General features: G+C 46.8%; 1 protein-coding gene and 1 long non-coding RNA gene across 3 annotated transcripts; one reads left to right on the top strand and one right to left on the bottom strand.

Annotated features, from left to right (window-relative positions):
- Nucleotides 1-214: 214 nt before the first annotated feature.
- LOC109497597 lies at nucleotides 215-6,129 on the bottom strand. Of its 2 annotated transcripts, XR_002153896.3 has the most exons (3): nucleotides 5,715-6,129; nucleotides 2,412-2,517; nucleotides 215-1,075 (listed from the first exon to the last, which is right to left on the bottom strand). It is a non-coding gene; the product is annotated as an uncharacterized LOC109497597 (long non-coding RNA). The 2 variants fall into 2 exon arrangements; XR_002740599.2 differs by lacking the exon at nucleotides 215-1,075 and having other exon boundaries at nucleotides 2,296-2,517.
- Nucleotides 6,130-6,927: 798 nt separating this feature from the next.
- Nucleotides 6,928-9,131, top strand: HILPDA (hypoxia inducible lipid droplet associated). Its single transcript, XM_003983035.6, is given in 3 exon segments — nucleotides 6,928-7,134; nucleotides 8,234-8,457; nucleotides 8,460-9,131. Coding segments are annotated over 3 exon segments (459 nt in total). The 5' UTR covers nucleotides 6,928-6,934; the 3' UTR covers nucleotides 8,495-9,131.
- The last annotated feature ends 1,481 nt before the right edge of the window (nucleotides 9,132-10,612 follow it).

A 10,612-nucleotide genomic window follows, 5' to 3' on the forward strand; every position in this document is an offset into this window, starting at 1 on the left:
CCCAAACACCCCACCTCCACAGCTGCCACTGCTCTTGACCCAATTTCCCCATCCAAACTCCCTTGGCTGTCTTCCCCTCGTTGCATATCTGCTGTTGTCATAATGTTGCACAAGCAATTAATTTTACAAAATGTGAGTTTAAATTTTTAACGTTTTTTCTCCAGTTGTAAAAGTAACTCATGTGCCCGCGAGAATAGTCGCGGGGGGGGGGGGGGGGGAAAGGGTGAATATCTCGTAGCTGTATCACCTGGTAATGCTCAATATTAAAATATTGCACAACAGATACAAATAAATGAAACCAATCAGTGAGCAGCTGTTCCTTATTCACTCAACAAATAGTTGCCGAGCACCTACTACATGCCAGGCAGCGCTCTGGGTTTAGCATAGTAATTGACAAAACAGTCCAAATCCTTGTCCTCGGGGAGCTACCTGCTAGTGAGGACAGATAGTTGATCCGTACATAAATATAAAACACGTTTGATGGTGTTGAGTACTATGAAGAAAAAAATAAGCAGAATGTTCCCAGCTTAAATGTTTACCATTTTTAAAAAAGTGGTATTATCGAAAACGGGTTTGTTCTTGTTTTTCTTAACCCTTAAAATTCTTTTTTTTTTTTAATTGACTTTGGACTTAAAAGTTGCAAAGCAGTAGAAACACTTTCCATGCACTTCCCCAGCCTTCGTATCTTGGCTGTTCCCGTTGTGATGGTCCAGCCAGCGGTGTTCACACAGATGCAGCTGTATCCACTAACCCTGATGGGTTTCTTCGCGGTTTCGTCCGTGGTTCTGCTGCCGTCTGTCCTGGGCAAGGACCTCTCCGATCTCACATGCTGCACTCTGTGGCCGTGTGTCCTACCTTCTTCTGGTCTGGAAAGGTAGTTTTGAGTAGTCATAATTTGTTCGGCTTTATTTCGTTTTCCCAGTGTTTATTCACTCTTTCTTCTTGAATCTCACGATTTTTCCCCCTAGGTTCAGTTTTCTTTTCAGGTACATGCTTGCAAGTTTCCTTAATAAGGGTCTAGGGTGGTTCATTCTGGTTTTTGTTTGTCATTTGCAGATGTCTTCAATTTGCCTTCCTTTTTAAAGAATAACAGCTGTATTAAGATCCAATTCACATGCCCAAATTCACCCCGTTAAAGTGTGAAATTCAGTGGTGTAGAGTGTATTTACAGAGTTGTGCAACCAGCTCCACTGTCTAATTTTAGAACAGTTTCATCATCCCAAGAAGAAACCCTGTACCCATTAGCTGTCATTCTTTATTCCCTTCTCCCTCCAGCCCCTGGCAACCACTAACCTACTTTCTGTCTTTATAGATTTCCCTATTCTGGACATTTCATGTCAATGGAATCATACAATACGTGTCCTTTTGTGTCCGGCTTCTTTCACTCAGCATAATGTTTTCAAGGCTCACCCACATTGTAAGCATGTATTAGAACTTCATTTTTTATGGCTAAATAATATTCTATTGCATCACATTTTGTTGACCTGTTCATCAGCTGATGTACAGTTGGGTTGTTTCCACCTATTTGGCTATTAGGTATAATGCTGCTATGAACATTTGCATATAAGTTAATGGTAACTCTATGTTTAACTTTTTCAGGAACTGCCAAACTGTTTTCCACAACAGCTGACCACTTTACGTTCCCAACAGCAATGCATAAGCGTTCCATATCCTCACCCACGCTTATTTTATTTTCTTTAAAAATGGATATATAGGGGGGCCCCTGGCTGGCTCAGTCGGTTAAGCGTCCGACTTCGGCTCAGGTCATGATCTCACGGCTCGTGAGTTCGAGCCCCGCGTCGGGCTCTGTGCTGACCGCTCAGAGCCTGGAGCCTGTTTCGGATTCTGTGTCTCCCTCTCTCTGACCCTCCCCTGTTCATGCTCTGTCTCTCTCTGTCTCAAAAGTAAATAAACGTTAAATAATAATAATAATAATAATAATTTTAAAAAAATGGATATATAGGGGCACCTGGCCGGCTCAGTTGGTTAAGCGCCCAACTTCGGCTCAGGTCATGATCTCACGGTTTGTGAGTTCAAGCCCCACATCGGGCTCTCTGCTGTCAGCACGGACCCTGCTTTGGATCCTCTGTCTCCCTCTCCCTCTGCCCCTCCCTTGTGCGCTCTCTCTCAAAACTAAATAAACGTTTTATGTGTGTATATATATATAGAGAGAGAGAGAGAGAGAGAGAGAGCCATCCTAGTGGGTAGGAGGTGGTATCTCATTTTGTACATTCTGTCTTGCGGGTCTGTTTTAACACAAACTGTAGCATACGACAGACACACAACACACTTGGCTTCTTCCACTTAATGTATTGTGGCAATCACATCCGCATGTACAAAACTGCTTATTCTTTTTGCTGACTTTACGGTGACCCACGGTATGAAAGTGCAATCCCGGTCATTTACTTAACCAGTTTCTCCTGATAGGCTGCTGTGCTTCTTCCCAATCTTCTGTAGCGTAAACGGTGCTGCAACGATTGCCTCTGAATACGCCATTCTCCACGTGCAGGAGTTTGCCTGCAATGACAAGTGAAGGTCTAGGTTAAGGGGCGTACACATTCTTTCGTTTTTACAGCCATTACCGAATTGATTTCCATACAGGGTAACCATTTGTACTCACCAGCAATGCAAGACATGTTCTTTAACCGGACCCAGGATCACAAGATCAAATTTGTGAAGATAGTGTATTCTTCACACAGTACTCGCACGTGGGCTGACTATGACTCCATAGGGGGTGTGAGATAAAGATAGGGTTCATAAGGACCTTTTCTTTTCTTTTTTTTAAATATAATTTATTGTCAAATTGGCTTCCATACAACACCCAGTGCTCACCCCAACAAGTGCGCCCTCAATGCCCATGACCCACTTTCCCCTCTCCCCCACTCCCCATCAACCCTCAGTTTGTTCTCTGTATTTAAGAGCCTCTTATGCTTTGCCTCCCTCCCTCTCTGTTTGTAACTTTTTCCCCCTTCCCCTCCCCCATGGTCTTCTGTTAGGTTTCTCAAGATCCACATATAAGTGAAAACATATGGTATCGTTCTCTGACTGACTTATTTCACTTAGCGTAATACCCTCCAGTTCCATCCGTGTTGCTGCAAATGGCAAGATTTCATTCTTTCTCATTGCCAAGTAGTATTATTCCATTGTATGTATAAACCACATCTTCTTTATCCACTCACCAGTTGATGGACATTTAGGCTCTTTCCATAATTTGGCTATTGTTGAGAGTGCTGCTATAAACATTGGGGTACATGTGCCCTATGCATCAGCACTCATGTATCCTTTGGGTAAATTCCTAGCAGTGCTATTGCTGGGCCATAGGGCAGCTCTGTTTTTAATTTTCTGAGGAACCTCCACATAAGGAGCTTTTCCTGATAAGCAGTCCCCAATGAGGAGGTAGAACGCAAAGAGAGTTTGTCTTGGGACCCTATCTACCCTCCTTTGGTGGAACTGAGATGCTGGGTAAGATAGTCATCTTTTCCTGTATTTTTCCAATAAAAAATGCTTACTTCGTTTCCAGTCTTCCATTTACTCATGGTGAATGTTACAATTCCAGATCCCCAAGCAAGGCATCTCCACCCTAGTTATGTTCTTACTTCATATTTGCCTACCACCCAGTTCTCTCTCTTCCTCTATTTCTGGGCTCCCAAGAACCACAGTACATTCATGATAGTGTGCTTTGGGAGCTAATTAGATTAATAACCACCATTTATTTTGCCCTTAGTCTATGCTAAGTATTTTACACCCATTCTTTAGTTTAATCTTCGTAACAGTCTTATCAGGTTACAACTATTATTGCTTCCATTATATAAATGAAGAAACTGAGGCCAGCAGAGCCCGAGGGCAACAACTAACAAATTGTGGAGCAGGATTCACGCTCCAGTGTGACTAATTTCTAACCAATACTCCTACAGTACCTGGGGGCTGGTAGTTAGATATTTTAGGTCTTATCTATCCAACTAGATGACAGCCTGCTTAGGATAAGAATTTGCCTCTAGGGGCTGGCTCAGTCAGTGGAGCAAGTGACTCTTGACCTCAGGGTTGTAAATTTAAGCCCCATGTTGGGCACAGAGATTACTTTTAAAAAAAGAATTTGCTGCAGGATCCCTGGGTGGCTCCGTCGGTTAAGCATCTGATGCCTGATTTGGGCTCAGGTCATGATCCCACTGTTCATGGAATCCAGCCTCAAGTCCGGCTCATGCTGAGCATGGAGACTGCTTGAGATTCTCTCTCCCTCTCTCTCTGCCCCTCCCCTGCTCATTCTCTCTCTCTCTCTCTCTGTCCCTACCCCCCTCTCAAAATAAATAAACATTTAAAATAAACATGTTTCTTTAAAAAGAAAAAAGAACCTGCTTCTAAATGGCTTAATAAAACAATAGCCACTACTTACTATTTAGCATCTCCTATTTATTTATTTATAAATAAATAATTTTTTTATTATTATTTATTATTTATTATTTATTTATTTATTTATATATGATTTTCCCTAATTTACAGATTAGGAAACCAAGGCTCAAATAGATTGATTAATTTGGCCAGTGTTGGAGCCAGGACAAGAATCCTGACTTAGACATCCCAGTACCTACCCAAAGATGACAGCCAATAATATTTGTAGCTGATAGTTGGGAAGCAAAGGGCTATCTATATTCACTCAAACCCTGGTTATCTTCAGCTGGCATGACATTCAAGCAATGACAGTGAATATGGGGGAGAGGGAATTGTTCGAGAGGTGCCCATCTCTTCCTTCCAGCTGTGTGAAAATAAAAATGTAAGGCTCACAATATGCAGACCCCAAAGGGTTATTGTGGAACTTCGGGGTTCGAGCACCAAACGTAGGCTACTATGAACAAAGTCCCTCTTTGGGACTTTTGTGGTCAATGATACAGATGATGTTAACACTCATGGAATGTTTTCTAATTTTTTTGTAAGTTTATTTATTTATTTATTTTGAGAGAAAGAGAGAGTGTGAGCAGGGGAGGGGCAGAGAGAGCGAGGGAGACATAGAATCCCAAGCAGGTTCTACACTGTCAGCATGGAACCCCCCCCCCCCCTGCCATGTGGGGCTCCAACTCACAAACTGCGAGGTCATGAGCTGAGCTGAAACCAAGAGTCCAGCACTTAAGGGACTGAGCCGCCCAGGTGCCCTCCCCCCCCCCCCCATGGAATGCTTTCTATGTGCCGGGCACCATTCTTTGTGCTATATACAAGGATGAATTCATTGACTTTCCAGGTAAGGGCTATTATCATTCCACATAACATGTGAGGAAACTGAAGCACAACAAGATTAAAGGATTTGCCCAAAGCCCCCACCTAGCAAGTGATGGCTTTTGGGACATCTGGCAGTGTGATTTTGGCGCTCTAGCTCTCCTAACAACAGAGCAAGAGTCACTGGGTCCAGCACAAAAGCGGACAAAACTCTAAGGAAGGACCAAAAATTCTTGCCGGCTAAACAGAAAATTTAGTTTCTAAGTGCCTGCCTGCCAGCACATCTTCATCCCCAACTTTCTCCACCCACTCCTCCTGGAAAACAGAAGACTGGGAACCCAGAAAGTAGGGGAAAGGTCGCAGCTGGGATTTGGCTCCTCCCTTCCTGCTTTTTCACTAAAAGGCAGAGCACGGCAGGGCTCCCGGGTTCTCCCCCATCCAGCCTCGGCACATGATCCTGGCACGTGGAACCACCAGTCCTACAGCTCCGTGGACCAGCCTAGACTCACCTGCCCCGGCGCTTTGGCCCACTGCCCTCCTCCTCCTCCCCAGGAGGAAAGCAAGGAAACCACTGGCAGCCTTCTTGCCTGAAGGTTCCTTCCCAGGGGCCCGCCGACTCCTGGTGTCTTCCCAGGACTCTCTATTTTCCGAGATCCGCCTTTGGGTGCTCTCACAGTAGAACGGTTACATTTCTCTGGTTTTGCGGGGGTGGCGGGGTGGGGGTAGCGGTGGGATTAGCAAAGCTTCCCAGCCCCCAAATCTGAGACTGAACTGTCACCTCCTAGCTCTTTGGTTCAATCTGAAAGTATCTTTAAAAATCATCTTGTAGGGGCGCCTGGGTGGCTCAGTCGGTTAAGCGGCCTACTTGGGGTCAGGTCATGATCTCACAGTTCATGATCTCACAGTTCCTGGGTTCAAGCCCCGCTTCGGGCTCTGTGCTGACAGCTCGGAGCCTGGAGCCTGCTTCGGATCGTATGGCTCCTCCTCTCTCTGCCCCTCCCATGTTCATGCTCTCTGAATAATAAGTAAACGTTAAAAAAATAATAAAATAAAATCATCTTGTGTCCACATTTTAGGTGAGAAAACTGAGGCCCAGTGAGTACAAAGTGCCGTCTTTGTGACGTCAGAACAGGCACCAGGGCCAGCTGAGTGTTTCACATTTTCTAACACATGACAAACTTTCGTAGAAAGCAGAACTTAATACGATGCGAAAACGCCTCACCATTCCAATGATATCAGTGGTAAATTAAACCTCAGGCCTTGGACTGGAGAGTGGGGGTGGTGCCCGGAATGCTGACACTTCTAGAAAGTGAAAGTCAGCTCTTCAGTCCCTGGAATTTAAACACTGGGGGCAGGGGGTGGAGGTCTGATGCCTTCTGACAATCTGTGCTTTGTTGGAATGTCTGGTGAAGAAGCCCTCCGCAGACCGGTCTTCATCTGACCTGAGGGTCCCTTGGATTGGGGCACCTCAAGTGTGTCTTCCAATCCATTTAGTACGGGGGTAAATGTGCTGATTCCTTCCAAAGTTTCCTGCAGCAGGAAAAAGCAGTCCGAGTTAACACACACGCTGACCTTACTGCCGATCTCAGTGACTCAGAACCCCAAGTTACGTTCTTTCCCAAACAGGTCGGACTGAGAGCCCTGCTCCGAGAGCCCGACCTCGGACCGCCCCGCTTGGGGGCGGGGCCGCGGACGTGCGTCCGGGCGAGTGCGTGCGGCCCCAGTGCGCATGCGCGGGCTCCGGGGCTGGGACGTGGCTATAAGTGGGCGGTGTGGGCGGCCTCCCCGTGTTGCCTGCGGAGGGCTGCGCTTCTGTGCTCGGACAATCTTCTTGGTTGCGATTCAGCTCTGTCCCGGGGCTGACTTTCTCGACTCCTGCACGACCCGCTGTTACCGCAAGTGGACGGCTTCTGGCCCTTCCTCCTGGAGGTGAGCGACCCTGTGGGCTTCCCCGCCTTCCCGCCCCTATTCCCCGGGCTGCGTGGCCCTCGGGCCGCCTCCGGCTCCTGGCCTGTGGCCGCGCCGCCTGGAGCGGGTGCTCCTTGCTCCGCCTCCACTCGGATCCGGGAGTCGGCCGCTCCAGCTGTGTTTTCAGGGATGACCCTGTGTTACATGACGCCCTCCCCATGCTCGCTAGTGCTGGATTAGGTGTCCCAGTCCTGCCCTCCCGAAGAACCCTTCTTGTCACAGCACTTGGCGCGGTGGGTGGGTGGTAATTGTCTCTCTTGCTTAGATTGTCCGCCCGATGAGGACAGGGTTCGTGTCTGCCGGACCCCGTGTGGCCGTAGTACCTTGCAGAGCGCCTAACACACTGTACTATTCAGGGCGTAGTTGTTAAGTGAACTAGATAGATTTGACTGTCTTAGAATTATTTTTACTTATCAAAAAATTTATGATTAACAGGAACCTGACTGAGATGTGAGGGAGACCTCTGGACAGGTTGCTTTCTCAAGGGCATGTTCTTACAACTCCTCCCTCAGAAACAGACTCGGTTCTGGAAGATTTTTGGCCCCTCTGTGCCCTGAGCTGTGGCACAGGGATTGTGCATTGCACCAGGCGGGAGGAGTAAAAAGGTTTTGCTTTAGAAGAAGTGAAAGTTGTTTTGTTTTTTTAAAAGTTTATTTAAACTTTCAAGAGAGAGGGCACCCATACATGTGGGGGAGGGGCAGAGAGGGAGAGAATCCCAAGCAGGGTCTGTGCTGTCGAGCCCGATGCTGGGCTGGAACCCACAAACCGTGGGATCATGACCTGAGCCTAAATCAAGGGTGGGGGGGAAGCTTACCCCTGAGCCATCCAGGTGCCCTAGAAGATGTAAAAGTTTTGAGGAGTGCTTTTGAGTTAGCCCCAGAAGTAAGTCTAGCTCTGGGGCCATGGAGTTTATAGTGTAAATATGCTGGGAGATTCTGTTGCGGAAGAACATGCGCTGGACCCTATCTCCCTGTCTTAGCTCCCTAGGAAGACAGAAGTCAGGGCCAGATGCATGCATATCCCAGAAGGCTATAGGTTAACCACACCTCTCTTTCCTCAGCATCCAGAGGCCTTCCAGAAGTGGAAGAAAGCTTTCCTGCTCTGCAGAGGAGTGTGGGGTCCTTTCAGCCATGAAGCCTCTGTTGAACCTCTATCTCTTAGGTGTGGTGTTGACCCTGCTCTCCATTTTCGTTAGACTGATGGAGTCCCTGGGAGGCTTACTGGAGAGCCCGTTACCTGGGAGCTCCTGGACCACCAGAAGTCAACCAGCCAGCACAGAGCCCCCTAGGGCCTTCCAGACCATCCATCCAGAGGGGTGTGATAAGACCTCACTCCACCGGCTATAACCTTGGAACACCAGGCAGGGTCCGGGCAGGAACTGCGCAGGCAGGCTCCGAACATCAGTATTATCAGAACTGTTACCAGGCCCTTGAAGGGCCTCTCCGTCTGGATGCTCCTGTCCTGGAAAAAGAGCCTGTCCGATGTGAACGGGTTGCCTATGACTGTGATGGAATGATGTCACTCTTCCCGGGGTCTGCTGTACCCTCTGGTGTCCTTGACAACAGTTCTCTGACATCTCTTAGCTAGGGGCTTGTGCTTCATGTTCAGCCGGTGGGAGATGGTGTCGTTTTCGTCCCTGCTTCCTCAACATCTGCCGAGAGTTCCTTCGGACTTGCGCGTCTTATGGTCAGTCTGTTTGGTGTTCAGCCTCTCTTCGGTGAGAGCTTATCTGTGTGGGAGTGATGTATGGGTTGGTGTATGGGAGGGGGAATGATGAAATAGTGTCCAATTCTCATTGTTTCACATGTTAAATGCCCTTTCTCCAACATACAGCGAACTTGTGAATATCAGTCTGAAGGGGACACTGGGATGACAAAGCCTGCTCAGGACATGGCATTATGGCCACCATGTGGCTTAAATGGATTTCTAATGAAATAAAAGTTGAGTATATATTTCTACTTTGTGTCATGTTGACCTCTGCCCTTGAAATTAGTGGTAGGGAAGGGTCTTAATTCCTAGATCTGGGGTTTGACATCTTAAAAACTTAGAAGCAGAAGAGTACTTAAAACACTTTGTTTAAAACATAAGGTAAATACACCTGGATTTGGAGGCCAGGGCAGTTGTGTCTGCCTCATATCAACAAGTCTTCTGATCCTGGGCCAAGAATATTCCAGTATTCTCTTGACTCTCCATTTCTAAAAAAAAAAAGATTATTCTAGCACCCTCGCCTTCTGTCTCTGGGAAAAGGAGACTGTCAGTCCAGTAGGCCTTGGTTTTTTCCTTCTGCACTGCTGAAGTAAGGAGGGCTCAACTCTGTTCTCCAAGTCATTTGGTAAAATGCCCACATCTCACAACAGTTGTTTCTGTTCACTCCCAGATCTCTGCAGCGTGGCTTTTACACAGAAATGGAGGGCTGTTTTTTTTCTACTTGTATCCACCACTCCTCCATGTTCAGGTGCATTCACTCCTCTGTCCCTCGTAATATAGATCCATTCACAGTCTCTTGATTTGTGTTATTTTATGTAAGGTGAGTTTGATTTACTTTTGCCCAAGGGTAAGACTGGAATATGGTCTTCTCTGCTGAACTACTTTTGCTTCCTGGGTTGTTCTGAAGCTTAAGTGCCACACGCTAGAAGCTAGTGGTTTGGGCATCACTTCTTTTTTTATTATTATTTTTCAAATTATTTTTTAAATGTTTTTTTTTTTTTTAAGACAGAGAGAGACAGAGCATGAGTGGGGATGGGGCAGAGAGAGAGGGAGACAGAATCTGAAGCAGGCGCCGGGCTCTGAGCTGTCAGCACAGAGCCCAATGTGGGGCTCGAATTCACGAACTGTGAGATCATGACCTGAGCCGAAGCCGGACACTCAACCGACTGAGCCACCTGGGTGCCCCTGGACGTCACTTCTATTTATTGCATGGTGGTGGTCACTGGTGCTATTTCCAGCTTCCCACCTTCTGGGCACATAGTACGATTGGGCTCCCTGATCCTTTGTGGATGGCTGGGGTTACGTGAACTTGTGTTTCAGCAGCATAGTACAATCAAAACTATAGTTGGTTTTTTATCTCTGATTTCAGGCACTTTCATGTGCCAGTAGTTTTCCTAGACAGATTTCTTAAATTTGATATATATTCTTATTCTCACATCTCTCCGACTCCTTTGGTATGTTTCAAATTTTAAGTGGGAGAGTTGCATTTTAAGTCTCTTCCCCAAGCGTTTTAACTGCAATGGTTTACAGGGTGCCACAACCTTTGAGGTCTTTGCTCTAAGACAGTTGGATCTACTTGGAGGTTTTAGGTTTTAACAACAGATATGATGGTCATACCGCTGTTACAGTCTTTCCTACGAGTAGGGTCACCTGCTGTCCCCACTTGCTTGGCAGAGGGGTTTTCTGGGGTGTAGTACTTATCAGAGCTAAAACTGGGACAGGTATCGGTAAG

Source organism: Felis catus, chromosome A2, assembly GCF_018350175.1.
Source record: "Felis catus isolate Fca126 chromosome A2, F.catus_Fca126_mat1.0, whole genome shotgun sequence".
Taxonomy (NCBI): Eukaryota; Metazoa; Chordata; class Mammalia; order Carnivora; family Felidae; genus Felis; species Felis catus.